Here is a 26,421-nt window from a genome sequence, read left to right as displayed (position 1 = left end):
GATGTGAGGCCAAGCATGTGTTTCTTATGTAGTATATATATAATATATCATGAAGCTTTGACCTTCTAGACCCTAGAGATTCGACGAGTGGTTGATACCATAAACAACAACGGCCGTGTACTATGATTGCATCGATCATCAGGATGCTAATGTACAGTTGGTGTGCCTGTATTGTACTAACATGCATTCCGATACCGACTGAGGTAAGCTCTGACGCATGCTGCCCATTCTTTAACTCCCATGCATGCTTACTCCTCAAGTCATGCTGTGCCAGGACAATAATCCGCAGATAAAACAGGATCCTTTCAGCTGGCTTGTTGATCCTATTCCTACGCAGCTTTGTATGAGTTTCTATCGAAAACGAATGGCTACCTGAGGAGACATCGCTCACCACTCTTGGCCCTTCCACTTCAGAGTTCAGATATGTCTCCGTCAAGCAGTTGGGAATGGCTGAGATTGAACCCAAATTAATTGATATCCATGCACTATCATTTGCATGGAGTTTTATTTTACTTTGCATAGCTCCACAAGCAGTCGCTGTCTGTCAACGTATACACTGAGAACATCCCTCTCCCACACGCAGCATGCAGCAGCACAACTGAAAGCTGAATGTTCGGTTGAAAGCTGAATGTTCGGTGCACAGTGCATGTAGACCACAACCTGATCTTAAGATTAACCCACTTCTTTACCTATCTACTTACTGGTAACAAGAAACAAAACTACTAGCTTTATTTCTCGCAAAAAAAATAAAAAAAAACTAGCTAAGTCCTGCATGTTTACGCAAGGTGCTTTCCTAGTTTTATTTCTTGCTTATTGAGCTGGTAATAGCAGGCTATCAGCAGTATATAGCCCGGCGCCCTCTCTGACCTTACCATTTCCCGAGAGCAAAGTAGCCATCCAGCATCCACACCGGCCGCCCAGAGCCTCCCACGCTATAAACAATGCCCTCCAAGCTTAAGTGATTAACAGTATCCTATAAACTACTCATACTCCCGCACAAATCACGGTCCTACCATCACATGCCATTGTCCATTAGCTCTCAACTGATAGCTAGCTAGCCTCCTCCTCCTTGCCTTGCCTGCAGGGCAAGCACAGCCAAGCGGGAGAGAGGGGAGAGCACGCGCTGATCTGATGGGGGACGACGACCAGCAGCTCGTTGCGGCGGCCCGCGTCGCCCCGCGGCGGCCGATGATGTTCCGGGTGCCGCGGAGGCCGGTGGCGAGAGCGGCGGGTGGAGCCGAAGCGTCGCCGCTGTTGCCGACGGGGCCAAGAAGGAAGAAGAAGAAGAAGATGGCCGTGGCCAGGCTCGGTGGGAAAAGGAGGCTCTTTGGCGCGATCCGACGGCTCCGGATGCGGTGGCTGGCCGTGCTGTACAGGCGCACGCTGCGGCAGCTGCGCGCCTACTACGCCACGGCGATCAACGACCTCCTCGAGGGCGCGGCCGTCATCAGCTCCCTCCGCGGGCCGACCGCCGGCGCCGACTGCGCCTTCGGCACCGCGTTCGCGCCGGTCGTCACCGTCGGCCTCTGATGAGCTCTCATGGTCACGGCTGGCCGGCTGCATGCATGCGGCGAGCCCGTATAGAGGTCTGCTTGTATAGAGCCAATCTCTCTCGATCGCTCTCTCTCTCGTTTTCTATTGCTCGCTTTTCCTCCATCTCCTTCGTCTGCCGTGTTCTTTGCTAACAATTAGCACGCCAAATCTTGTTCATCTCTCCACGTGTACTGTATGGCATCTTTCTGGATCGATCTCAAGAATCAGAAAGAGTACACAAACAAATAAAAGAAATAGAACTCTTTGTTTCAGATTTGCTTGATAATAATACATATTTCCTATACGTACGTTTCTAATGATTGACATTTTTTTCTAATAAAAAGAAGAAGAAGAAAAAAGAGTTCTCTATCGATGCCTTCATATTCATCGCACGCTGCGTAGTACTAGAAGAACGCCATTTTTTTTCCTTCGTGTCCTGCAATAATATACGTACACTAATTATAGACGCGTTGTACGCCGTGCAGTACTACACACGCTCTGTTTTTCTTATTTGTCCTATATATAAGGCTAGACGAAAAAATTGAAGCTCGTTAGTCGGCTCGACTCAGCTTGTTATCATAACGAGCTGAATCAAGCTAAGTCAAGATTTTATCTCGTTAGCTATAATGAGCCAACTCGAGTTAGCTCTCGAACTGCTCGTGAGCCAAACGAGCCTTGCTCTAGGGGAAAAAAAGCAACAAAACTTATATTAGTTTTGTATTACTTCATGCTTTGCACTCTCGATTAATTGATGACTGGTGTAGACTCTATAAACTTGGGATTATTATGACTTTATCATTTTGTTTTTAATCAGCTATATACTACATATACTCCCCATTTCGCTCTCTTTTACTCTTTATTAATTGTTTATGACTTACGCATGATCGCCTTGCTAACTTGAAAAGCTTTAAACCCCCTGTATTAAACTGAATGCTCATCGGTGAAATCTGAAATGAAAAACGTTGCCACCGCTGTCTTCCTCCCTCGGAGAGGCGACAACAGACACATTTGTTGATGGGTTGGCATCTTTCCTTTCAAAGATCCTGTGGCTCATGTCGCCACGACTGTCTTGTTGAACCATGTATATGGACACTAGGAGTAGAATTTGTTGATCAAACCAAACCAACCGCCTGATGGGAAAGATAATGACCATTCGCTCCGACAAGTACATCATTTTTCTTTCCTATAAACATGTGGTAGATAGGATCGGAAAGAGTTTCAATAATACAACGGCAACACCGATAATCCACCAAGGAATCAACACGAGCACTACGAAACAAACACTGCAACTTTATGCATGTTGGACACAACTGCACATTTCGAACGATTGCAAAATGGACTCGAGAGATTGAGAGAGAAGCGAAGGACCGAGACGATTCTTATTTTTATTTGCAAATAAAATCATCATCAACAAGTGACGTGACAGGGGACACAGACTCTACCAATCAGTAGGGAGTCTAAGGCCTTGCTTAAATGTTGGTGTAAAATTTTGAAATATATATTATACGAGATGTTGCATAGGATATTCAGATACTAACAAAAAAAAATAATAGAATTTGTCAATAATCTGCGAGACGAATTTATTAAGCCTAGTTAATCTGCCATTAGCACATGTGTTACTGTAGCATCACATTGTTAAATCATGACATGTGTTACTGTAGCATCACATTGTTAAATCATGAACTAATTATGTTTAAAAGATTTGTCTCGCAAATTAGTCGTAAACTGTACAATTAGTTATTTTTTAGTCTATATTTAATACTCCATGTATATGTCCAAATATTTGATGGGATAGGGAGTAGACTTTAGGAGGAGTGACTAAACAAGGCCCAAATCTCTCAACAAACCGCATGGTTTTCGTGATTCCGTTAGAATTAGATTCAATATAATAATGATATTAGGATCTGAGCACATGGTGTCAAAATTAAATCCTTGCGGCTCAAAGCCAAAGTGCATATAAACAATCGAACTCAATGGCGGCTGTTACTAGAATTTTTTATTTTTTTTAAAATTTTTGCCTGAATCAAATTTAGCATTTTTTTTGCAGAAAAGAGATCTTATATTGGCCCCGTTTGCTCGGAGGAATTTAGAATGAATCTGGAGGAATGTGAGAGAGAAAAACAGATGAAAAAAAGAAGCGGATTAAGTCGAATTTAAGGACACGCGAACCGGGCCATTATAGAGTTTTGCTCCGGTGATCCTCTTTTCAACAGTTGCACGCATCTTAAAGCATGTGGGTACCCATATCCAAGTCCAGGCCCAGGCGCAGCCCAGTCGTTCCCATCTGCCGCTCACCCCAACCCGAATCATTTCTCCTCTCGTCTCGTAGTCACATTTGTCAGGAACCGGAGAGGCGGCGGCGGACGGCGGCGGCGCCAGGCATCCTGCAGATTGAGTCAGTGAGGCGCGGGCCAGGTGCTGGGACGGAGCGGGCGACTGATCGAGAGCCGGCGATGCACCCGACGGACCCGGAGGCGGGGCCCGAGCAGGAGTCGCCGGCGGAGGCGGTGCCCTTGGCGGCTGCGGCGCCGGCTCCGGTGAAAAAGAAGCGAACCTCCCCGGGACGCCAGGTCTGTATGTGCCCGCGGTTGCTTTGGGGTTGGTGTGCGTGCGTGCGTACTACTGCTACTACCTCCGCGCCCGCGTGCGTGCTCTGACGGTTTGCTTGCTTGCTTGACCGCCGCCCGCTGCCCGTCCGCGGCCGCAGATCCGGACGCCGAGGTGATCGCGCTCTCGCCGGGGACGCTGCTGGCCACGAACCGCTTCGTGTGCGAGGTGTGCGGCAAGGGCTTCCAGCGGGACCGAACCTGCAGCTACACCGCCGCGGCCACAACCTCCCCTGGCGGCTGCGGCAGCGCGGGCCGGGCGCGGCCCCGCCGCGCCGCTGGGTCTACGTGTGCCCCGAGCCCGGCTGCGTGCACCACTCCCCGGCGCGAGCGCCCTCACCGGGATCAAGAAGCACTTCTGCCGAAAGCACGGGGAGAAGCGCTGGGCCTGCCCGCGCTGCGGCAAGCGCTACGCCGTCCGGGCCGAGCTCAAGGTGCACGCCAAGACCTGCGGCACCCGCGAGTACCGCTGCGACAGCGGCACGTTCTTCACCAGGTGCGTGCGCGTGATTGCTTGCTCGCCACTTGCTAAGTCCTGTGGTGACCCTGTTTTTATTTTCCTAAGTCCAGTCTGTAAACTTTGTGCAGAGTCAAGTGATCTTTTGGTCATGTGTTGATGGTGCTGGTCATTCATTTGTAGTTCGTCTGTGGAGATGTTTCGTTGGATTCCTAGCTGTTCTGGAAGGGAGGACTTGCCAGTGCCTGCATACGTGTGCAATGCCAATTTGGTACTGAATTGTACGCTTTGTAATAAAGTCAGGCATGATAAACTTGAATTAGATTCAATATAATAATGATATTAGGATCTGAGCACATCGCGTCACAATTAAATCCTTGTGATGGCTCAAAGCCAAAGCGTATATGAACAAGAGAACTCAATGGCGGCTGTTACTAGAATTTTTTTTAACAAATTGCCTGGGTGTTTAGTTACCCCAAAATGCAAACTTTAGCCCTATGTAAAAAGAAGATTCTCCGTCACATCAAACTTGCGGTACATGCATGGAGTACTAAATGTTGACGAAATAAAAAACTAATTGCACAGTTTGGTTGTACTTTGCGAGACGAACGTTTTGAGCCTAATTAGTCAACGATTGGACAATTATTACCAAATACAAACGAAATGCTACAATGCGCTACAGTGCTGTCTCAGTGATGTTGCCACTGCCGAATCCGGCAACTAAACGAGGGCTGAATCAAATTTAGCATCTTTTTTTGCCAGAAGAGAGATCTTATATTATATAATAAAGAGTTAAATGCACCAGAGATCCATTAACTTGTAAGGAAGTTTCATTTGAGTCCATCAACTTCCAAAGTGACTTTTTGGGTCCATAAACTTTTAAAATGGTTCACTGCAGTCCATACCTATTTATTTAACCTTAAATTCAAAGCACATTTATAGAAAACCCCTTCCCACACGCATGCAGGTGCATGCATGCCCTAGGCGGACGTCGGAGTGGTTCAACACGGCTGGACGGAGTGTCAAGACTGGTCTCATCGCCAGCGTCATCGTCTCCCAGGTAACATACTCACTTTACTGACACTTGCTCATTTCCCTTGATTTGTTTGTCTTCAATTTCAGTCACATACTAGCAGTTGGAATTAGCTAATGAATTCATGGAATGGATCAATGGATCACGCGTCGAATCGAGCAGTGGACATGGGCGGCAACAATCCTGCAGAGCTCGAACGTGGCGTGGCAGTACGGCGTGAGCGGCCCTTTCTGGTACGCCAGCGGCGCCACCATCCAGGTGCTCCTGTTCGGAGTCATGGCCATCGAGATCAAGCGCAAAGCGCCCAACGCGCACACCGTCTGCGAGATCGTTCGCGCACGGTGGGGACGAGAGGCGCACGCCGTGTTCCTGGTGTTCTGCCTCGCCACCAACGTCATCGTCACGACCATGCTGCTGCTCGGCGGCTCCGCTGTGGCGAACGCGCTCACGGGCATCAACGTCTACGCCGCCAGCTTCCTCATCCCGCTTGGCGTCGTCGTGTACACGCTCGCGGGCGGCCTCAAGGCCACGTTCCTCGCCAGCTACATCCACTCCGTCGTCGTGCACGTCGTGCTCGTCGTCTTCGTCTTCCTCGTCTACACCTCCAGTCACCGGCTCGGCAGCCCCCGGGTGGTGCACGACCACCTCACCGTCGTGGCTAGCGCGGCGCGGGACTGCTCCGCCCCACTCTCACACTCGGACCAGGCGTGCGGCCCCGTGCACGGCAACTTCAAGGGCTCCTACCTCACCATGCTTAGCTCCGGAGGCCTCGTCTTTGGCATCAACCCCCTGTCTTGGAGCTCGCGGCAGTTGTCGCGGCCGTTCACCAGCGACAGCATCGAGATCGCGCTCCCTACGCCGTCCGTGCGGACGTGCTCCCACAGCATCCTCTCGCACATGAGCCGCAGCCTGTCCAGTCGTGGACCCTGAACCACTCGAGGCTGATGTCCCTGCTGTCCCAGGAGAACTTGGCCCTGAACACCGGCGAGCGCATGGCGAGCACCAGCCGGTGCGTGTCGAACGGGCAGCTCCTCTCCACGACGAGCGTCACGCCCGCACGCTGCGCGCTGTCCAGCAGGACACTCAGGAACCGGGTCAAGTCGCCCCGTGCTGGATGGCCTCCAGCGTGGAGTTCCAGCCGCAGTGGCCGAGGTAGCACCCCACGTACACCACCGACCCGGCCCACTGCGTGTCCAGCCATCCGATGCACGTCGAGTCCGCGGATCTCGACACCACCCGCTGCCGTCCGACACCACCCGGATCTCCAGTGGCCCAATGGAGCGGTCGGCGGCGCGGCCCTGGCGGTACACGCTGTTGAGCGCCTCCTCCACTGCCAGGCAGCAGTCCTTGAACACCGACGCCGGCACGGGCGTCGTCGTCGCGGCCCCGCCCGCGGCGGCGGCGCGGAGGCGGAGCTCCCAGAAGAGCACGTAGTGGCCCGGGATGGTCCCGGCGTCCGCGTAGCTCGTGTACTCCAACAGCGACGCGCCGAACGGGGCCAGGTGCTGCACCGCGCCGCTCACCACCGCGTGCAGCTCCGCCTCGTCGGTCTTGTCGGAGTCGATGCTCAGCACCACGTTCTTGCGGCGCAAGAAGTTGAACATGGGCGCCTGGTTCTTGAACCCGGCCCACGCGATAGCGATACAGCCCTGAGGGTCACACGGTTGCACAGCTAGCGTTGTTAGTGTCACTGCACAGCACTGAACTTGTCATCTATCAGTAGGCACACAGTGCGTACAACCTGAGTAGGTGGTGACCACGAGCTCGTACTCGTGCCCGAGCTTGACGTCGACGAGGTCCACGAGGTCGTGCTGGTCGGGCTCGCCGGCGGCATCGTCGGGGTGTGGCAAGGGGAGGAACTCGAAATAGCACATTGTGGGGATGAGGGTGTAGGTGACCTCGCTGGGCTTGCACATGGGGTTGAGGTTGATGCCGAAGTAGCTCTCGGAGGACGCGTACATGGTGCACGTGAGCGGCAGCCCGCCGCCGTAGAACTCCAGCTGCGGGATGTACTGCGCCATGGCGCCGGTGACGATGACGTCGATGTACTTGGTGTTGGGCCACACCCTCCGGATGATCCCCTGCCACGACGGCCTGGCGCACTCGGCCTCGACGGCGTCGGCGAGCGCCGGGTCGGCGCGGAGGAGCACCCGCTGCTCCACGGCGGCGCGCACGGCGCGGTCCGTGACCGCCTCGGCGTCCAGCGTGCCGCTGCGGATGTCCCGGCACAGGCGCTGCCTGGGCTGCTCCAGGAAGCGGATGGCGCGGAGGAAGCCCGAGGCGAAGACGGCGCCCACGCGGATCGGGTGGCTGTGCCCTTCTCGCTGGCCACCTCGCTGGGTCTCGGCGCGCTCGCTCTGGACCTCCCCATCACGGCAGCCGAGGCGGCCAAGGGGCTTGTCCCGCCCGCCACTGCCACCGCGCTCATGGGCAAGTCCGGCTCCGTCCTGCTCCTCACCATGCTCTTCATGGCTGTAACATCGGCCGGCTCGGCCGAGCTGGTGGCCGTCTCCTCCCTCTGCACCTACGACATCTACAGGACGTACATCAACCCGGACGCCTCAGGCGAGCAGATCCTCCGCGTGTCCAGGGCTCTCTGCGCACATGCATACGTGTGGGAAGGGGTTTTCTACAAATGTGCTTTAAATTTAAGGTTAAATAAATAGATATGGACTGCAGTGAACCATTTTAAAAGTTTATGGACTCAAAAAGCCACTTTGAAAGTTGATGGACTCAACTGAAACTTCCTCACAAGTTAATGGATCTCTGGTGCATTTAACTCTATAATAAAAGACATGTTACAATCAGTTGCAGTGAGCTCGCCTAGAGAAGAAGGAGCACTCGCGCGCCAAAACAGCACGGGAGTTGCAGTGCGCCGTTCGTATTGCTAAATGTAATTGGGCTAACCCACGAGCTATACAAATCTTTCTGAACTTTACTGTCAGATGTAAGTTTCGGTCCACCGGGAGCAACAAGCTATGAAGCTATACTATTGCACTCTCTCCTAATCTTTCTGAACCCCACTCAGCAACGAGCTTCAGTCTTCTCTAGGCAGACAATGGCTTCAACTTGTTCAGTGGAGTGACAAACTTGCAAAGTTCGACAGAAGGACAGAAGCACCTGAACCCTATCCCTCACAAATTCCACCTACACTGACTGGATGCACCAGTTTGGGCCTTCAAAACGCCATCAACATTGAGTTTTACTCATCATTCCCAGCCTGACCTGCCTTCCTCATGATCCATGGCATTTCTTTACATTAATGCCAAATTCAGTTGCCAGTGTTGGGCTTGGTCCAGCGGCCGTTCTCGTGCCGGGATGAGGAGCCGTAGCAAGTAGCAACGAGCAGGGCACCTTTCCGGCCTGCATTCATCTTTCGAGACACCAAGCAATCACTTCTTTCCGTGAACGACAACAGCCATTTAGTCTCCTGATTTCAAGCATAACCCGTTTATTCTTTCACATAGTCATTGCAAAAACAGCTTTTAAACAAAAATCCAGCATGGCCTAGTGAAAATGATTGCTCATGACAATGGTGATAAACTTTGTAAATTCTGTTGCCAGAAGCCATGTGGTGGATTGGTAGACCCTACTAGCTGTCTACAGTTTGTTTTGCCATCACATCAGCAGCTATCCCTCTCATTGCACCAAGGAGGATCTATGCTCCATCACTAATCACTAGATAGAGCGCCCCTCTCCCGGTCAATTTCGTAGTCACACACACACACACCTCCCACTGATCATTAACATTGTCGCAGATACCGGATGAAAGAAAAGCAAAGATGATAAGAAAAACAGTGTAAGAGTTTTTTTTCTCGACCGTACCACGAGGCACATATTTCATTAAGAGGAAGAAGAGTTATTAAAGTACAAAACTAGCGCAAATCCAAGGATTACAACACACAACAAATGGTCCTAAAACACACGCAGGAATGACTTGTGGACAGAACAACATTTTTTCGAAGGGACGGCAAAAGCTTTGCCATGATTTTTATTAGACGGAGAAATTAACAATACAAGTGTTCAGCCTAGTTTTTTTAGTGGAAACCGGGTAAAAAAACCACCAACTGGGAGAGTGCACCACTTATTCTGACCAACTTTGGAAACACCACCCGAACATCTAACGACTTTGGCCCACTACTTGCTCAAACCTGAGCCAACTTGGTCGAAAAACGACCCAACTAGTAACACAACTGCATTGGCAACTATCTAGAAAACTAAAGCAACTAAGAACATCTCGGACCTAGACCCAAATAGCAAAAAAAAAAAACAAATATCTCTACCAACAATAGCACCTAGTACAAACACCCCAACAAGAAAAACCACTAGCTGCCGATGAATACTTCCATCAAACCACTTACTGTTCTTGAATATTTCCATATCACCTTTTGGTTAGCTTGCCCCTTGTCGACGAAATCTGGTCGGCTGTCTACCGAGGGGTATGCCCACGGTAGTAGATGAATCGGTGGAGTTGCGTGTGAGGAGACCGGATGGTGACACAGAACGCAAGAGACAATGATTAAACAGGTTCGGGTCATCGGCTTGACGTAATACCCTACGTCCTATGTCTTTGTGGATTATATTGTGTGTGTTCCGATAAAAACGAGGGGGTCCCTACCCGCCTTATATAGCTTGGGGTAGGGTTACAGATCGGTTATTTCTATTCTGATCGGTTTATAAGATAGAAAGTTACAGATCATACAATATCTATCATATTCGAGCAGATTTTGTAGATCACCGAGGATTTTCACGTTGACTTGTGAAACACGTCGTCCTCCGGCATACTTCGCGTGGCGTTGTCTTGCGAGCTGGGCCTCGGCCGGTAGCGCGACCCGTGCATAGTCTTGTGGGCTAGGCCTCCCCTAGCGGCTCGGCCCACGTGGAGCCTTACGGGTATCAGGGGTCATACCCCCACAGCTTGTCCCCGAGCACCTTGCATCCGCTAAGCAATGTAACACCCCAGTGTTAAGCTTTGCATTTGGCACCTGCATTTCATGAGCACAAGCATCATCCAAGCATTCATAAACATGAGCATATGAAATTTCATCTCATTCTTATACCTTATCACATGAAATGTTGATTTTATATATATGCTTATGCTTGTAATCATGTATGACCAATGTATGAAATGGTTGTGAGGTCATGAAAATACCTTAGACACATCTAGAATGGTAAATGGAACAATGTTTATATTCATGACATAGACCAAATCTGCTTTTAAGTGTTGGTTTACTTTGAAATGCTATTTTCATGATACTAGTTTGACCAAAGTTGAACAGCAGCTTAGAGTATTTGCATGGTTGTGTGACCTAAATAAAAATTGTAGTTCACATCATGGGTAACAAACTTTATTTAAGGGTCATGAGTTAATTTAGTGTCTGACATGGTCAAATAGAACTCACAAGTATCAACAAAATGTTGTCTGGTGACTTAAAATTTTTTCTAAGTGTTGAAGCTGTTTTTAGTTTCAAAGTACCTCATTTTAGAGCTCTGTAGTTTGAAAACCGTTGGGAATTAGGCCAAACTCCTTTAAGCATTTTTGTAGTACTCACATAGTTCTACAATTTCTATTAACGAAGTTTTTGCTAAATGCCATGGATTAGAAGATTTAGGAGCTCAAAGTAGCGCTGTCAGACAGACTGGATCAGCCGGCGTCGTGGCTGACCAGCCATAGGCCGTGGCCGTCGTGTGGCGTGCACACACCGGGGCTGGGCCGCGTTGCGGCTAGGCGCACGCTGAAGAGGCCACTGTGAGTCCCTGCCCTCACTCACTTCCTCACTCGCTCTTGCTCCGTCTCTCTCGCTCTCGCGCCCGCAACAACAAAACCGAGCTCTGCCATTGCCATTGCCGAGCTCCACCACGCTCGCACGCCAACCACACCACACCACCGTCCAATCCATCTTGCTCACGGCTTCACCATCATCTCGTCTACCTCCCCGAGCCACCATTGCCACCGTTAGAGCCCAGGTAATGTGATATTTTATGTCACCGTCGCCGCCATGGTCACGGAGCGCCGCCGAGCTCCGAGCTCACCGTGGCCAGCCCTATCCACCGCTCCTCCCATCTCTCTCTCTTGATTCATTTTCATCGTAGGTCCTAGAAGCTATAGCCATAGCTCGTTGAGCCGCTACCGCGTCATCGGTGCTGAAACGCGAGCCACACAACCATGAGCCGAGAGCGCTGCCGCCATGCACGTCATCGTGGTTGCACCTATCCGGTCACTGTTCTCTCTTGCAGTTAGGCGTTAGGGTGTAACCTTAGGACGATGAAGCTCACGAGGAAGATGGATGCATGCTTGTGTCACCTTTCCCTTCAGAACCTCACTGTGCCACCGCCGTGCTCGTGCTGCCGTGCTGCCATGCACGCGGCCAAGCTTCATCGCCGCTTCACCGTGACTTGATCCACGTCGTAGAGCTTCGCTAGGGTTTGTAGATGTCATAGCCGCGCTCGCCTGAGCATGCCATCACTAGAGATGGTCAGAGCACCACCGCGCACCGCCGTTGAGCCACCATGCTCGTCGGCGAGGCAGCTTCGGTGATCCTCCAAGCAAACCTAGGGTACCAGTAGGTGCGCAAGAGAGTGGGGAACACGACGCCGGTGACCTCGCCATCGACGAGCTTTTCGCCAGTCAAGCCGCGCCCCTGCTCTGTGTGTCGCTGACATGTGGGTCCCGTTGACCCGCGGGTCATATCTGTCAGTCAGTATTTGAAATGTTTTCTTGATTTATTTTCATAGATTTGAATGCAAACTTCAAAAATGTATAACTGGAGCTAGAAATGTACAAATTGAGTGAACTAAATTTTGTTAGATTCATCATTAATTGTACTATTTTATAAAAAATATAAAATCGACTGTTTAAGGTATTTTTCTACGAGAATTAAATTGAGCAATATAAGTGCTTTTAAAATAGTTTCTATCTTGTAAATTGCATAACTTGAGCTAGGAAGGTGATAAAATTGTGATTTCAATTTTGCTAGTCTTGTGTTGACATGCTCTATCTAGAAAAAATACTAAACCTACAGTAGGCATACTTGAAATATGGTCTTCATATTTAATCCTAATTAATTGTTAGTTTCTAGTGAAATTAAACGGGGTAAAAAGACATAACATATGATCATAAAGTTTTTTTACACAATATTCTCATGCTAGGAGAAAAGTAAGAAAAATATTAAATCTGTCGTTTGACACTTTTCACTATGCTAAACTATTTTTGCTAAAATAAGCATATATAACTTGTCATTTTTGTAGAGGTAGCTATACCTATCCAAATAGCATGAAATTTGTACAATATACTACTAGGGTCATTTATAGGCTACTGTAATGTTATCAGAATTTATTGAGCACTAGAAATAATTACTCTATAAATCACCTTATTATCTAAGGAAATTAATAAATAAATATAAATAAATTAGTTAGGCTTAACCATAATATTTTTTATGGTGTGTGTGATGCATATAATCCGTTGATACTGTTAGTGAGGTTTAGAAGTATTAGTTTATAGGCAACTAGTTAATTATTGCTTTATAATTCAACTAGATGGCTACATGTATAGTTTCTGTTGTGGTCCTTTTCTGTGAAACTTGTTAATAACAAAGTTATAGATAACTTATCTATCTACTTGGTGTTAAATTTTTATAGTCATAGGCCTTATGGTTTGAGAATTTGGCTGTTAGAAGTCTGCTGTCAGAAATGCTTGCTCTCTGAATAGATCTGAAAGATTAATTTTTTGACCTAGATAACTGCTAAATCACATTAAGATGATTATAAGAAAGTTGTAGGTAATTTCATAAGCTTTTCATAAAGTCCATACTCATATTATTTTGATATGTATAACTCTAGTTATGATTAAAACAAGTGTTTGTTGTCTTGTAGTCCAGAAAATTGCTTAGATGAGAATTTGTTTAGTTACTAGAGAAGAGATATACACCTACTCAGTAAAATAAGATGTAACTTGTTATCACCTTAATACAATGCTGTTGAAAACACCTATGAGAATGCATTTCATCATACCCCACCATATCATACATGTCGTTATATATACATCCACGATATCTTATTCCATAATCATGCATATAGGATCGTCTGAGGGGATAACTCTTTTGGATTTCAACGAAGAAGAAGAGGAGGAACAGCAGGAGACACCTTAGGCCATAGCTCTAGAAGAAGAGGAGCAAACTCTTGAGGATCTCCCTGAGTGTTCGGATCACAGGCCAACCTCTTTCCTCAAAGGCAAGCCCCAGAGCAATCTAAGTCTCCCATGTTTTACAAAATGTCACTTGAGTCATTTATATTTGATGCATTAGGTTATAAGAGTTGATTGGAAATACTTGATGCATAGAACTAGCTTATCCATATATATACTTTAAACCCTATGTAGGTCTAGGATCGAATATATGCTTAGCCATGCTTAGACCGGTAGAAGTCGGATGATTTCCTGTTACCTGCGAGATATAGGTGAATACCGGAGCATGGTTGGCTATATTTGCTATCGTGAAAAAGAACCATAGGATAATGTAACTAGATATTGTGTGGAGTCTATGTGTGGGTTAACTCATGTGATTCCGTCTATGTTGATTAAGGACCGTACCGTTGGAAACCCTCTTATCATTTTGAACGCATGCCTCTCACTTAGCTGGCCGAATAACTCGTTCCGACCATAAACCCAAGTAGCTCAACTTAGGACGGGCCCCATTCTATAAGAGTGTGTACTCTAGATAGTAGTAAGGATGTGCAGGGAGCCAAACATGAGCCCAAGGGCTAGGTAGTCTTGATCGTCCTGGCAGCTGGTCGTCCCTGATTGTGCGACACTGATCGAACCCATGAAATGTGGACCTGAGTTGTACCAAAGGTGACCTAAGGCTACTATGGTTGGTAGACCTAGGTTTGTGTTAGGAATACTACCCAGCTGGTTACAATCGATTCGAATCACCATCTCTTTCGGATAGTGAGAATCTTAGCGAAGCCCCTTCATCGTAGTAACTGTGTTATGTAATATGATGGTTCGGATAAACATAGAATTATTATACTAGCTATGGTTACTACTATATAATACTAAATGATATACCACATGCTTGGCAAAGGTTAGTTTCTAATCTAGAGATGAATAGCTATAATTAACTTGATGACTGAATTATAACTATATACTTGAATCGGTAAGCTTTTTATGTAAAAATGTTGTCAAGCTAGCTCCACTTATATAGCCGTGCATAATCCTTGGAGTCACTTTTTTTTGGTTTATGACAGGTAAGTCTAGTTGAGTACCTTCTTGTACTCAGGGTTTATTTCCCATTGTTGCAGATGGTATAGTTTATCATGGCTATTGTAAGAACTGCTTCTGTCCCACCGTGGATGAGGAGTAGAGCTCTGGGCAAGGCATCTCTTCTTAATCCCTCTCTTAGGCTTTTGTGGGATTGTGATCATGAGCTGGCACAATATTTGAACAATGATGAAGATGTTGGTTTCAAACTTTAATCGCTTCCGCTACTATTTTATCTGAGCTTGGTTTGTAATAACTTTTAATCGTACTCTGATATATGGAACTATATTTGTGAACTTTATGTAACGTGTGACATATATGTTGAATCTTGTATGATCTTGGTCGTATGTTGGTTGAATCGAGACCCTTCGCGGTACTCAACAGACTATCGAGTTTATATGGGCTCAAGTATAACAGTGCGACCACTTGTGGGCTGCCATTGTACTTGTGCTCTTATAAATTGGTCGGTTCTGTTACAAGCAACACCATCTTGCATCCATCCGAGCTGTGCAACTTGTAGCAACTCATTAGGATCAGTCTTCCGACCAGTTCAAATAGGGGTTGAGCTATTGAAGCAAGCGTTCGATCAGTTCGAACGAGCGTCCAAGCTGTTGAAGTGGGTGTCCGAGCAGCTGAGACAGTCGTCCAACCAGTTTAACTAGGCGTCAAGCTTGGACTCACTTTAAGGAGCTCAAGTAAAAAATTTGAAGTCTTGGTCAGTGAAGTGTACACACTTAAGTGCCAATTGCGATGGTCTTGATGACATGGTCATCAGGGCAAAGCATGGGCGGAGACTTGACGAAGTCGAAACACTGTGAAGAAGAAAAAGTACATGCACCGCAAGGTGCATTGTACACAATATAGTCTCCGAGCCTGCTAGAAGATGATGAAGGAATTTTATAGCAGTGTTAAAGAAAAATATGTAGTCCCTATCATTGCTGAAAGATCGAGTAATCAGGGAACCAGTACATTCATCGCAAGGTGAAGTGTACACACTTAGTCCCTGAGCCTGCTGGAAGATGATGAAGAAATCTTGTAGCAGGGTAAAGGAAAAATATCTTGGCATAGATGTATAACGAATTCTGTTGACCCAACACTGAGTCTGGAGATTCATTTTGTCATTTCGCATTCAACGTGATTTAACGCCATGGCCCACCTTGCTCATTTGGTGGCCCATCAGCGTGTGGCGGTTTTAGGAGGGAATACAGCGGGTAAGGCGCGGTTTCCCAAAATCCCTAGAAGGCAAAGGGTCAGGGGTCAAACCGTTATAAAGTGCCATAGCCCCGGCACACATTCTCCACCTTGCTCTCGCCTCTTTGTCTTTTTTCTTGCGCTCGTACCTCATCACCCGGCAACTGCTCTGCCATCTTAGCAACCACATGCTCGTAATCTCCAACCATTGCTTAGATCGGCAAGATGGGGCCCAAGAGAAGCCGCAGCAGCTCGAGCAGGGCATCGTGTGAGCTCAATTGCGCCGAGGAATGGGTGAGATCCATTAGCAATGAGGCGACGCTCAAAAAGTTGGTGGTGGATGGTGTGCTAGCGGATAGGGTGATGGTGGGATGGTGTCTTGCTCATGGTGAGAGCTCTCCTACCCCCCGCGGCGATGAATTGGTCATGTTTGAAGATTATTTCTATCATGGATTTGGCATTCTGATCCATTTATTCCTCCGTGGATTGATTGAGTATTAAGCCATTAGTCTTTGCAATCTAGACCCGAACTCTATCCTTCACGTGTCTATCTTCATCCATTTCTATGAAGCCTATCTTGGCATTCTCCCACATTTTGATCTCTTCCGCCACTTTTTCTGTTTGAAATCTTATGGGGGATCTAGATCTAGGGTTGTGGGTAGCGCATACTTGCAGCTGCGGGATGGTATGGTTGGATAGTACATCGCTACCCGGTTGAACACAAACATGAAGTATTAGGCACAACGATGGTTCTACATGCCACAGGGGGAACATTATGTGGCGTGCGACATTGATAAGATTCCTGTGAGTAACGCAGGTGGTCGAAGAGACCTAGTGCTAGTGGAATGGAGAAGGTGAGGGAGCTCCTAGCATTAATTGACCGAAGGAGAGTAGATGGGGTCATAGTGGCGACAAACTTTACTTTTTGGTGATGCCAGCCCAGCAAGGAGGGGGCACACCCTACATATGAATTCTGGGGGGATACTGATGGGACCTGAGAGATGCCCAAGTTGATTGACCGAGAGGAAGTCAAGCGATGGATTGGGGTGTTGTTCAACCTCATAGGATGCCGCAAGGTTGACGACCAATATAGGGCCTTTAGTGTTGGGAACCTCCGACCAGAGGTAAGAGTGTTCGTATTAGTTTGGCCTAATTCGTTTTTGTTGCAATGTACTCATTCATGCTCTTGAAGATCCATCGGCTATACCGAGCAGCATACTTCTCAGTCGTGCCATCGATGGACTAGGTGAGGGGTGTTGATGCCGGTTGAGCAGTCTCTAGTGTTGAGCCAGCTCGGAGGCTAGTGGAGACAGCTCGGATGACAACAATGATGAAGACAGAGGTGAGCGGACATCAGATGTTCGTGAGAAACTTCGAGGGAAGTGGCCCGCTAGCGAGGAGCTATCCCTGAAGAGAAGGAAGATGGCAGGATCATCCTGTCGAGAAGAGCGGCCGGTGAACATTGGCGGTCCCGCTCACCCTCGAAGACGGCAAATGGTGGTTTCAAGCTTGTCGGATGACGATGGGTTGGCAACACCACTATCTCGGATGACGTGGAGCCTTACGGGTACCGGGGGTCATACCCCCATAGCTAGTCCCTGAGCACCGTGCATCCGCTAAGCAACACCATCTTGGTATGCTCGGAGGACACAAGAATTTATATTGGTTCAAGGGGAATGTCCCTACGTCCAATCTGTTGCTGCTCGTGTTACTGGCACTAGTTTGTAGTAGGGGTTATTAATGGGTGAGAGAGGGAGTAGGTCTCAAGTCTCTGGTGAAAGGGTCGAATGGAGTTGAGCTTGTTCCGCCGTTTAGTGTCTCCCTCGTGGAGCATCCTGCTTCCCCTTTTATAGATGAAGGGGGAGGCACAGGTTACATGAGAGAAAGAAAGAGAGAGAAAAGTGAGGAGGAAGAAGGCCTCCGAGGTCGCGGTGCCCTTCATCTCTTTTACATGGGTCCCACTGGTCCTATAGATGATGATGGGGATTGCTCCATGTCACGCCCCTGTTCATCACTAGCGCTATACGTGGGCGTCGTCAACCGGTCGTGGTGCTATATTCTGTCCTGGCGGGTGGCATGGTTTGTAGATACCCCCGTCGAAAGTCGTACAGGGATTAGGTAGCATAGCGCTAGCATGCCCAACACTATTGGCGACGTGAGTCCTTAGGTATGGCCCGTCGTGGCCGTGGGTCACATCAAGACGCGCCTACTCCCTTTCTGGTGTAACAACTTTGACCCTAGGTTCGTACTCTTAGAGCTGTAGTGGTTGGGGGTGATATGGACCCACATCGGGCGAGATGGAATCCCCCTTCGAGGGGTCTAGCGAGGTGAAGTCCACACCTAAGGGGTTGGGCGAGACGGAGCCCGCACGCTCGGGGTCAGGTGTGATGGAGCCCATGCCCACCGGGTCAGGCGAGACGAAGCCCGCATCCTCAAGGTCAGATGTGATGGAGCCCACACCCGAGGGGTTAGGCGAGATGGAGCATGCACCCTCAGGATTGGATGAGATGGAGCCCATGCCCTCGGGGTCTAGGGACATGGAGCCTACACCCTCGGGGTCGGGCGAGATGGAGCTCGTACCTTAAAGGTCGGGTGAGACCAAAATACGCTCTTGACCATCCGGATGAGTTAGCATTCATGGCCATCAACTTCCTTTTTCTAGGTATCCCCAATACTGATACCCGACAGTTGTCCTAGAGCCTGCGGAGGAGTAGGATACTCCTTCGAAGGCTTTTTCAGACAGAAGGATTCTAAGGGTCTTGATCTCCCTTTGCGGGCCTTTGGATGTCTTGGTAGGGTCATGATTCCTTTTCATCGCACTCAGACTCTTTGCGAGTGTGCAGCTACGGGATTCGGGGGGTCAAAAAAGATCTTTCTTGATTCCAATGCCTCCCTATGATCCGATCGATCTGCCATTGTCATGCGATCGCGTATTTGGTCTCCTTATGAGTCCAACTTCCCCCAAGCCCCCACACATAGCAAGTGTCTAGTCGAGGGGTCAGCTTGTCTTGTGGTCATCCTCTCTTAGGCATTTTTTGATAAAACAGAGGGGCTAATCCATGCCATGTTTCCCTCGATGGACAAAAATGGTGCTCGGTGAGCTATTAACGGGCTAGTTCAAGTGGGGCCCTAGCTTCCCGTTCATGGGGTCTAGCATGGGTCAGCTAGTGACCAACTCCAAATTCCTGGTGGCCAATCCATATAGTTCTTGGGTTCATTCGGCTGGTCCCAATGGCTCGTTGCCATTCTTCAAAGAAAAACCATGGACCGTGCTCCGGCCAAGACCTGAACATGGGCTGGGATGCTCATGGCGCTCATGCGCCCGGGTACCAACCGCTAGTGGGCCCATCTCTTACCATCCCTCACTCTAAAGGTGCCCTGGAGCAGTTGTGAAACCATCGGTGGGCCAACCTTTGAACTCCTGGGCCTTAATGGGCTATGGAAGTGTTTTTAGCTCCGTATCCCTTCTTACCTGCGGCGGTTTTTAGCCCATCGAGGGGGCGAACCGCCATCCTTTATGCCCTTCCACAAGTCGGTGGCCCCCTGGCGCAAGACCTATCTGTCAAGATCAAGGATGAGGTCATCCCCTCGAGGGGTTAGTTAGTTAGATAGGTCGTGCAGCGAACTTGTAATAAGTAAATATGTTTTTAACTTTTGTTGTGGCTGAATAGACTTTTGGTTCTTCTCCCTTTTTTGTGTATAAAAAGGTTAATGCGTTCTGACCCTTTCTGTAGTTAAGGTTGTAAAGCTCGGGTGTGGGTGAAGAAACTCTGATCACGCCAGTGAGCAAAAATTCCATAGCCACTGGGGCGTAGGTTTCTAGCGGTTCGACCAGTTTTACTCAGTGTTTGTTTTCGCAGCCCTTGCTTCTAGATCTTAACGTAAGAGAGGATCAGGCACAGAGAATGTTTTTGGGTAGAAATTCTCCTATCAACCCTCGAGTGAGGCCCGACCCCAATGTTTTTGGGTAGAAATTCTCCTATCAACCCTCGAGTGAGGCCTGACCCCTTTCCATTGCTGGGGTCGGGTGTCACTGAAGATCGAGGAGACAAATAGCAAAATCGATAAGAAAAAAATGTTTTTGCATTTCAGAAACATCATTCTTAATTTCCACAAGTGCATGCATAGACTGGGGATAAAAGCGACATAGCTATTCAATATTCTAGGCATTGATGAAGGCTTTGCCATTAATGGTCTTGAGCCTATAGGTGCCCGGTCAGAGCACCTCCATGATGACGTACGGTCCCTCCCATGACAGAGAGAGCTTGTGGCAGTTCTTGTTGCTCTGGATGAGACAGAGCACCAAGCCCCCGATGTTGAAGTCCTGACCCCGCACTCGATGGTCGTGGTACCAGCGCAACACTTACTGGTACTTGGCCAAGCGGAGGAGGGCAACATCGCGTGCTTCATCGAGCCGATCCATGGCATCCTCGAGGGATGCCTTGGCTCCCTACTCGTCGTATGCCCTAACCCTCAGCGCTTTGTAGTTGAGGTTAGTTGGGAGGACCGCCTTGGAACCGTAGACCATGAAGAAAGGTGTGTAGTCGGTCCTCAATCTCCATAATACCGTGGGAAGCTCCGCAACCCATTGTTCACCAAATTTGTTCAGCCGATTGAAGATCCTAGGCTTAAGGCCTTGCAAGACCATGCCATTCGTGTGCTCAACCTACCCATTCATGTGGGGGTGCGCCACGGTGGCCCAATCGACGTGGATGTGGTAGTCATCACAGAATTGGAGGAATTTTTTCCCGATGAACTACGTGCCATTGTCTATGATGATGGAGTTTGGGACTCCAAAGCGGTGGACAATGTTGAGGAAAAATTGCACGTCTTGCTCGGATTTGATCACGGAGATCGGCTGAGACTCTATCCATTTTATGAACTTGTCCACGGCGACATACAAGTGCGTGTAGCCCCCGAGCGCTCTTTTGAGGGGTCCGACCAGATCAAGCCCCCAGACCATGAACAACCACGTGATAGGGATCATCTAGTGTGCTTGGGCTGGCAGGTGGCTTTGACAAGCATAGAACTGACACCCTTCAAGGTGAGCACAATTTGCTCGGTGTTAGCCACCGTGGTTGGCTAGTAGAAGCCCTGTCAGAATGCATTTCTGACCAAGGTTCTGGGTACGGCATGATGTCCGCAGACCCCGCCATGGATGTCCTTCAGCAGTAGCCTCCCATGATTGATGGGGATGCAATGCTATAGGATCTTGGTCTGGCTTCGCTTATAGAGCTCCCTCTCAATAATGACAAAGGACTTGGCGCGGCGTGCAAGCCACCAGGCCTCCATTTTGTTCATTGGGAGCACCTCGTGGAGGAGGTAATCGAGGTAAGGTGTCCTATTAGCTAGAGGGTTAGGCTCTACCACTGGATCTTCGTCAAGCTCTATGACTTTGAGGTCAGAAGGAGCCGACAATTGGTCAGCCCCAAAAACCAGGGCAGGCGGCCCATCACCGGTCTGTTCCTGCTCCTCGTAGTGGACTGAGGGCTTGTACTGATCGCTGGCAAAGACGCCTATCAGCACTAGCTCTCTACTAGATGCCATTTTCGCTAGCATGTTGGCTGCCTCGTTGAGCCACCTCAGGATGTGGTTGAGTTCGAGGCCATCGAAGTTGTCCTCCAGTTGGTGGACTTCTTGGTAGTACATAGCCATCTTGGCATTGTGGCAGCTTGACTCCTTCATGACTTTATCGATGACTAGCTGTGAGTAGCCTTGGACATCAAGCCATCGGATGCCCAACTGGACGGCGAGGCATAGGCTATTGATGAGCGCCTCATATTTGACCGCATTGTTGGAGGCGAGAGAGTGGATGCAAACTATGTACCTCATGCGCACCTCGAGGGGCAAAACAAAGACCATTCCCATGCAGCGCCTTTCTTTGTCAGTGATCCATCAAAGTACATCGTGCAGTACTCTTGGTCGATGACTGCTGGCGGCATCTGGATCTCGGTCCATTCTGCAATGAAATCGACCAGCGCTTGGGACTTGATGGCCATTTGAGGGGCATACGAAATGCCCTAACCCATCAGCTCGAGTGCCTACTTCGTGATTCTTCCTATGGCATCCCAGTTTTGGAGGACTTCGCCAAGAGGGAAGGATGTCATGACCATCACCAGGTGCGACTCAAAGTAGCGACACAACTTCCTCCAAGCGATTAGGACGGCATACAAGAGCTTCTGGATTTGGTGGTAGCGAGTCTTGGAATCATATAAGACTTCGCTAATGAAGTATATGGGATGTTGCACCTTAAGGGTGTGTCCCTCTTCTTCCCGTTCTACCACCAGGGTGGCATGGACCACTTGCGTGGTGGCCGCAATGTAAAGCAGGAGTGGTTCCCCATCAGTCGGTGGGACCAGAATCAAGGCTTTCATCAGGATTTCCTTGACCTTGTCAAGTGCCTCTTAAGCCTCGAGTGTCCATGCAAATTGGTCGATTTTCTTCAGAAGCCGGTCTAAGGGGAGGCCTCGTTCACCGAGGCACGAGATAAAATGGCTAAGCGCAGCGAGGCACCCCATAGCTCGCTATACTCCCTTTAGATTCCAAATCAGGGCCATCCTTGTGATGGTCGAGATCTTCTCTGGGTTGACTTCGATGCTACGCTCGGAGACGATGAACCCAAGCAGCATACCCCTCGGGACCCTAAAAATGCATTTCTTAGGGTTGAGTTTGATGCTGTTTGCCTAGAGTTTAGCAAAGGTTTGGTCTAGGTCTGCTATGAGCTGGTCATCCTATTTAGACTTGACCACGATGTCATCTACATAAGCCTTAATGGTTCGCCCGATGAGGTCCCCGAAACACTTGAGCATACAATGCTAGTATGTAGCCCCTGCATTTTTCAGACCGAACGACATCTTGACATAGAAGAATCATCCGAATGGGGTGATGAAAGAAGTCACGAGCTAGTCGGATTCTTTCATCGTGATATGATGGTACCTAGAGTACGCATCAAGGAAGTAGAGGGTTTCATGCCCTGAGGTCGAGTCGACTACTTGATCTATACATGGCAAAGGAAATAGATCCTTTGGACATGCCTTATTGAGACTCGTGTAGTCAACACACATTCTCCATTTCCCATTCTTTTTTCATACAAGCATGGGATTGGCTAACCACTCGAGATGATACACTTCCTTGATGAATCTGGCCTCCAAAGCTTTGCGATCTCCTCACCGATGGCCCTGCTCTTCTCCTCATCGAAGTGACGCAGGCGCTGCTTTACCAGCTTGGAGCCTGGCCTGATCTTCAAGCCATGCTCGGTGACTTCCCTCAGAATGCCTAGCATGTCTAGGGGTTTCCACGTGAAGATATCTCTATCGGCGCAGAGGAAGTCGTTGAGCGCGCTTTCCAATTTGGAGGAAAGCGTGGTGCCGATGTGCACCACTTTGTCCTCGGAGCTACTAGGGTCTATGAGGACCTCCTTAATGCTCTCCATGGGCTCAAAAGGTCTGGTCGACCGCTTGGAGTTAGGTGCTTCCTCAGCGGTCCCCTCCTTGATGACCATGAGCTCCTCAGAGGCGATAATCGCTGAGGCGTGCTCACAGCACTCAACTTTGCACTCATAAGCATGCTGGAAGGAGGTGCTAATGGTGATGACCCCACGTGGGCCTAGCATCTTGAGCTTCAGGTAAGTGTAGTTGGGGTCGGCCATGAATTTCACGTTGCATGGTCATCCTAGGATGGAATGGTAGGTTCTGTGGAACCCGACCACCTCAAAGGTGAGGGTCTTTATCCTATAGTTGGCTGGATCCCCCAAGGTGATGGGCAAGTTGATCGGCCTAAGTGGTATAGCTTATTTTCATGGCACGATGCCATGGAAAGGCGATCGGTCAATGCCCATGGCATCAAGCGTCGCGGCATACATGATGTTAAGGCCGCTGCCTCCATCCATCAGCACCTTGGTGAGCCACTTTGTGCCGACGATTGGGTCGATCACAAGTAGGTACCTTCCTAGCTATGGGATGCTCTCTGGGTGGTTGGATCGGTCAAAGGTGATGGCGGACTTCGACCACCAGAGGAAAGATGGCATGGCAAGCTCGGACACGTAGACCTCACAACGTGTGAGCTTTCGGTGGCACTTGGAGTCATAAGCCGCCGCCCCACCAAAGATCATGAGGCAGCCATCTGGCGTTAGAAAGCCACCATCCTTCCCCTCAGCGTTGTCTGTCGTTGGCTTAGGCATCTTCCTCTGGTCCCCCTTTTTGCAGCCATCGGATAGGAAACACTTCATAAGGGTGCAGTTCTTGTACAGGTGCTTGACGGGGAAGGCATGGTTCATGCATGGCCCCTTGAGTAGCTTCTCAAAGTGGTCGAGAGCACCCTCGGTGGGTGCTCAACCACCTTTCCGCTTGGTAGCGGCCACGAGCGAGCTCACGTGTCGCTGCTTGTTCTTCTTGTTCAGGCGGTTGGAGGCGCCCTCGCCGGCATCCTCATTCTGCTTCGCTTTGCCCTTGGGCGGTCAAAAATTGCTCCGATCGCGTCCTCACCTGAGGCATGGCTGGTCACAATGTTGAGGAGCTCCTTAGTGGTTCGAGGGCCCTTGTGTCCTAGCTTATGGACCAGGGACTCATAGGTGGTCCTAGATAGGAAGGCTCCGATGACATCGATGTCAGCGATGTCGGGCAACTCATTGCATTGCTTAGAGAAGTGTTGGATGTACTTGTAGAGAGTTTCCCTGGACTTCTGTTGGTAATTCTTCAGATCCTAGGGGTTCCCAGGGCATGTGTAGGTGCCCTAGAAATTTCCCACAAAGATCTCCTTCAGGTCCACCCAGCTTTGAATCTGGTTGGGCGAAAGGTGCTCTAGCCATGATCATGCCGAATCAGCCAGGAATAAGGGAAGGTTCCGGATAATGAAGTAATCACTATTTGCACCGCCAGCTTGACAAGCGAGCCAGTAATCCTCGAGCCACAAGCCGAGGTTTGTTTCCTCGGAGTATTTTGGGATGTTGATCAATGGTCGATACCGTGGTGGGAAAGTCATGTTGACGATGTGTCAGCAAAAAGCCTAGGCCCTAGTAGATTTGGGCTCAGGCTTTGGTCCTCGTCACTGTCATAGCGTCTACTGCAACAAGGGTGGTAACCGTGGCAGCCTCCTCTCTCTTGTCCCCTCATCCGTGCCTATAGACGTCCAGGGTGCTACGTTTGTCATGGTTAGGGCAAAGACGCTCATGCACCAAGACCATGGCAAGCCCCCCATTGTTGTGCGGTGCCTGGTGGATGGATATGTCTCGGCCATGTCATCCTGAAGACATGTGCTGACTAGCATCGAGCTCGTGTCGCTGAGACATCGAGCTTTCTGCCTGTTGTACCGCCGTGCGCTCGAGCAATGTGCAGATCTCATGATGGGCCCAACGGTCTTCGGGTGTCGTGGGCTCTAGGAGCCCTTGGAGCAATGCCGTTGTGGCAACTATGTTCTAGCTGGCCCGAGCGAAGTACGGGAGGCCTCCGTCGTCCTCGATGATCCTTCAGTTTACATCATGGGCGATGGCGCGTGCATGGCCACCGTCTCCATGGCGTTTGATCCCATGCTTGGTCTCCATATGCTCCTGCTCTAGCTGGAGTCACGCATCCTCAATCTCCTTATGCCATGCCCTTAGCTACTCCACCCATAGGCGAGGCGAGGCCCCTACATCTCCCTCGACCTTGTCGTTGGGGTCATCCGTAGGAGTATCCCCTCCCTTGTGGAAGCTTTTGACGCGTCCCTCATTGGTGCCTGCCATGAAGCATTCTCACAAGGGGTGATGGCTTCCCCTGCTAGAGTCAGAGTCGGAGATTGTCTCTGAATCTCCCTCCAGAAGGTCATGGAAAGATTCCACGACATAGTCCGTCATACCCAAGAATTCATCATCCATGGGGGATGGGTGCATGCGCTATGTCGTGAGGTGACTATTGGTCCTTGTGGCATTATGTAGACCAAATGAGAATGCTATCGGGGCGCTCCGGGTGAGGTATTCCAGGGAGAGCGGTTCCTCTCCGACAAGTTGCGTCATGATATTGGCGAACGAGAAGGTGAGGCAGCGCAGGTCCTCCCAGGATGGGTGGGGTCCTAGGAAGGTGTTGAGCTGGCGCTCTAGCCTCCCATAATCGAAGCTGAGGAGCTGGTCACCCCCGAGGGCATGGGCCTCTAGGGCATGCAGCTGTAGCTCTTTGAGGGCCTCGACGGTTTGTTAAGGCTGGTGGAGCAAAGAAGTTGGACAGGGGCAGGAGCCCACGCCAGCTCTCCCTCCGCGGTGACAAAGAAATCTAGGCTCCTGAAGTGCACATGGCGCCCGGGACCCAACTGATACTGTGACTAACCATTAGTGGCCTATTGTGGATGACGAGATGCGCAAAAGGCCCCTACCTAG

General features: G+C 49.5%; 2 protein-coding genes and 1 pseudogene across 2 annotated transcripts; 2 read left to right on the top strand and 1 right to left on the bottom strand.

The window, feature by feature from the left end:
* Window positions 1–865: 865 nt before the first annotated feature.
* Window positions 866–1,832, top strand: LOC136464656 (uncharacterized). The gene has a single exon (XM_066463615.1). It carries the CDS (start codon window positions 1,132–1,134, stop codon window positions 1,528–1,530), a length of 399 nt encoding a protein of 132 aa, XP_066319712.1. The 5' UTR covers window positions 866–1,131; the 3' UTR covers window positions 1,531–1,832.
* Window positions 1,833–5,557: 3,725 nt separating this feature from the next.
* LOC136466221 (urea-proton symporter DUR3-like) lies at window positions 5,558–6,559 on the top strand. Its single transcript, XM_066464642.1, has 2 exons — window positions 5,558–5,656; window positions 5,792–6,559. Exons 1-2 carry the CDS (start codon window positions 5,558–5,560, stop codon window positions 6,557–6,559), a joined length of 867 nt encoding a protein of 288 aa, XP_066320739.1.
* A 117-nt stretch (window positions 6,560–6,676) lies between these two features.
* On the bottom strand, window positions 6,677–8,190 carry LOC136466220 (probable indole-3-acetic acid-amido synthetase GH3.4; annotated as a pseudogene).
* Between the last annotated feature and the right edge of the window lie 18,231 nt (window positions 8,191–26,421).

The sequence above is a fragment of the Miscanthus floridulus genome, chromosome 7 (assembly GCF_019320115.1).
Source record: "Miscanthus floridulus cultivar M001 chromosome 7, ASM1932011v1, whole genome shotgun sequence".
NCBI lineage: Eukaryota > Viridiplantae > Streptophyta > Magnoliopsida > Poales > Poaceae > Miscanthus > Miscanthus floridulus.
The sequence above is the reverse complement of the archived record's forward strand: the minus strand, read 5'-3'. Positions and strand labels throughout refer to the sequence as shown.